Source organism: Polyodon spathula, chromosome 9 (genome assembly GCF_017654505.1).
Source record: "Polyodon spathula isolate WHYD16114869_AA chromosome 9, ASM1765450v1, whole genome shotgun sequence".
Taxonomy (NCBI): Eukaryota; Metazoa; Chordata; class Actinopteri; order Acipenseriformes; family Polyodontidae; genus Polyodon; species Polyodon spathula.
The window spans coordinates 2,683,809-2,686,116 of record NC_054542.1 but is presented as its reverse complement, the minus strand read 5'-3'; the positions used below and the strand labels follow the sequence as shown (position 1 = coordinate 2,686,116).

At 33.6% G+C, this 2,308-nt stretch overlaps 1 protein-coding gene across 1 annotated transcript; it reads right to left on the bottom strand.

The window, feature by feature from the left end:
* Positions 1–269: 269 nt before the first annotated feature.
* On the bottom strand, positions 270–1,247 carry LOC121321167 (olfactory receptor 51F2-like). Its single transcript, XM_041260064.1, has one exon. It carries the CDS (start codon positions 1,245–1,247, stop codon positions 270–272), a length of 978 nt encoding a protein of 325 aa, XP_041115998.1.
* Between the last annotated feature and the right edge of the window lie 1,061 nt (positions 1,248–2,308).

Sequence of the window (2,308 nt, the reverse complement as noted above, 5' to 3'; positions counted from 1 at the left end):
TAAACATTGTCAAAGCAAAACACACACAAACCTTTCTGGAAAATAATAACATAAAAACATTTCATCTTAGATTCAAACCTTAGAAATTAAAATATGAATGTCAGTACCAATATGAATTCGCCCCAAACTACTGTAGTGCTCAGTATACTGTAGTCCGCAGTATACACAAAGTGGTGGTTTAATTTCCCATCTTGATTTCAAAGTGTACGTTTGAACTAACGTACACTTTGAATATTTATATTTAACAAGATAAAAAAAAATGCATTTGATCAACTTAGAGCGTTAATTTTTAGATTTCTGAAATATTTTTTTATTTGCTCCATAATTTCCTCAGTCTTTAAAGTGTATATAATCGGATTAAGGAGAGGAGGTATAGCCGCAGACAGAGATGTGTTAAGAATTCTGGTGTCTGTGTCGATAGTCACGTTTACCCACGCTATGATATAGGTCACTAACAGCGGTGTATAAAACACTGCTACTAGGGTTAAATGAGTTGTGCACGTTTTAAATGCTTTACGTCTTTCTTCTGCCGATGCAATCTTCAAGAGGGCAACTATAATGCACACATAGGACAGCATAATGAACGCCAAAGGGAGAAAAAATAAAACAACGATATAAAATGCAGCCATAAACCAATTTGCAGAATAATCACTGCAAGTGTTTTTAAATACTGGTCCGTGATCACAAAAGTAGCTGTTAATGATCGTAGATTTACAGAATGACAATCGAGGTATGAGAGCGACCACGATCATAACCACAACGAAAGGAATTGCCCAGGAAACAATTATAACTAAAACCATTTTTGTGTTTGAGTTGAGTGTGTTGCTTCTCAGGGGAAAGCAGATAGCTATTAACCTGTCATAAGCTAAAACAGAGAGAGCAAATGATTCCATCGAAGAAAAATAATGTACAAAGAACATCTGCGTTAAACAGGCATCATAAAAAACAAATCTGGCATTGAAAAGAAAAGCATCGATCGATTTTGGAATAAGTGCTGTACTATAACTGACATCCACCACGGCTAAGCTAAAAATTGCAAAGTACTTTGGTGTATGCAAGCTGTCTGCAAACCAAATTATTGACATGATCAGAAAGTTTGCTAACAATGTTGCAATGTAAACAATTGACAGGAATACAAAATAATAATCAGTGTGCTGCAAAGCATAAAAACCTCTGATGTAAAACCCAACTGGTCGCACAAAGGTAGTGTTGTGGACCGATGCAGTTGTTCCAACCTGCGTGTCCATGTCTTTCCACCTGTTAAATAATAATAATAATAATAATAATAATAATAATAATAATAATAATAATAATAATACATTTCTGATACATTAAGCCTGCTGATTATGTCTGTGTAAAACAAACACACAAAAACATGAACTATATTATACACATTTAAACTTAACTGACTACAATACATGCACACTCATTTTAAAGGAAATATTAGTGTAATGTATGTCTCATTTTCCTTTAAAACTTCTGTAATCATGGCAAGCATGTATGTGCAATAACCTGGCACAATTACTGAAATAATAAAACAATAGCATGCAAAAGAAAAATGTATACCAACCTCTCAAAATTGTTAAGGCAGAACCGTACCTCTGAAATCTGTGTCTGTCCTAGAAAAGCAGGGAATGCTGGCTAATATATAAGGAAACCTCTAAACAAATCATGTCTCAAGATTCACTGGGGATCAAATCATACTGGGTCATTATATTGCTTGTAAACTTTTAGATTAATTGCATCATTTAATTCTTAATAGGATCCTGTACATGCAGGTATGATTATGAAGAACCAAAACGATAAGTGTACAGCACTGACATGGCACTTTGAATGTAACTAAACTGATCCACTTGTGTCTGAAAGTTTGAATTTAACAGCATTAGGTTAAAGTAAGTAAATAAATCCATATAAAATACCAAGACATTTCCTGCAGGCACATTTCTCTAATGTCCATTAGTTGCTTCACAAGTTGCTAGAAAAAGTTACCTTGCTTTCCCAGAGGAGACCAATGTTGAACAGTTTACAGACAACAGGTATCACTTTGACTGCGATGATGGCACAAAACAATTATATAAACACGGGGTCCTGTATAAATTCGCTTTTTGATAAACAACAGTATTTTGAATCCTTTAATATGGGTTTTCGCTCATGGATTTTCTTTACATAAAATACATAATATAAAATAAACGTAAGAATCGGCAATATATTATATTCTTTATTGTTTATTATTTTTTTTCTGAAGGTTCAGTGCTGTTTCAGCCAAACCTCACAAGCTAGTTCTATAGATCTATTTTGTTTTATCAGA

What these genes read in the sequence shown, in the direction of transcription:
- LOC121321167 (XM_041260064.1), bottom strand. Translation starts at nt 1,247, where the DNA reads ATGGACACGCAGGTTGGAACAACTGCATCGGTCCACAACACTACCTTT.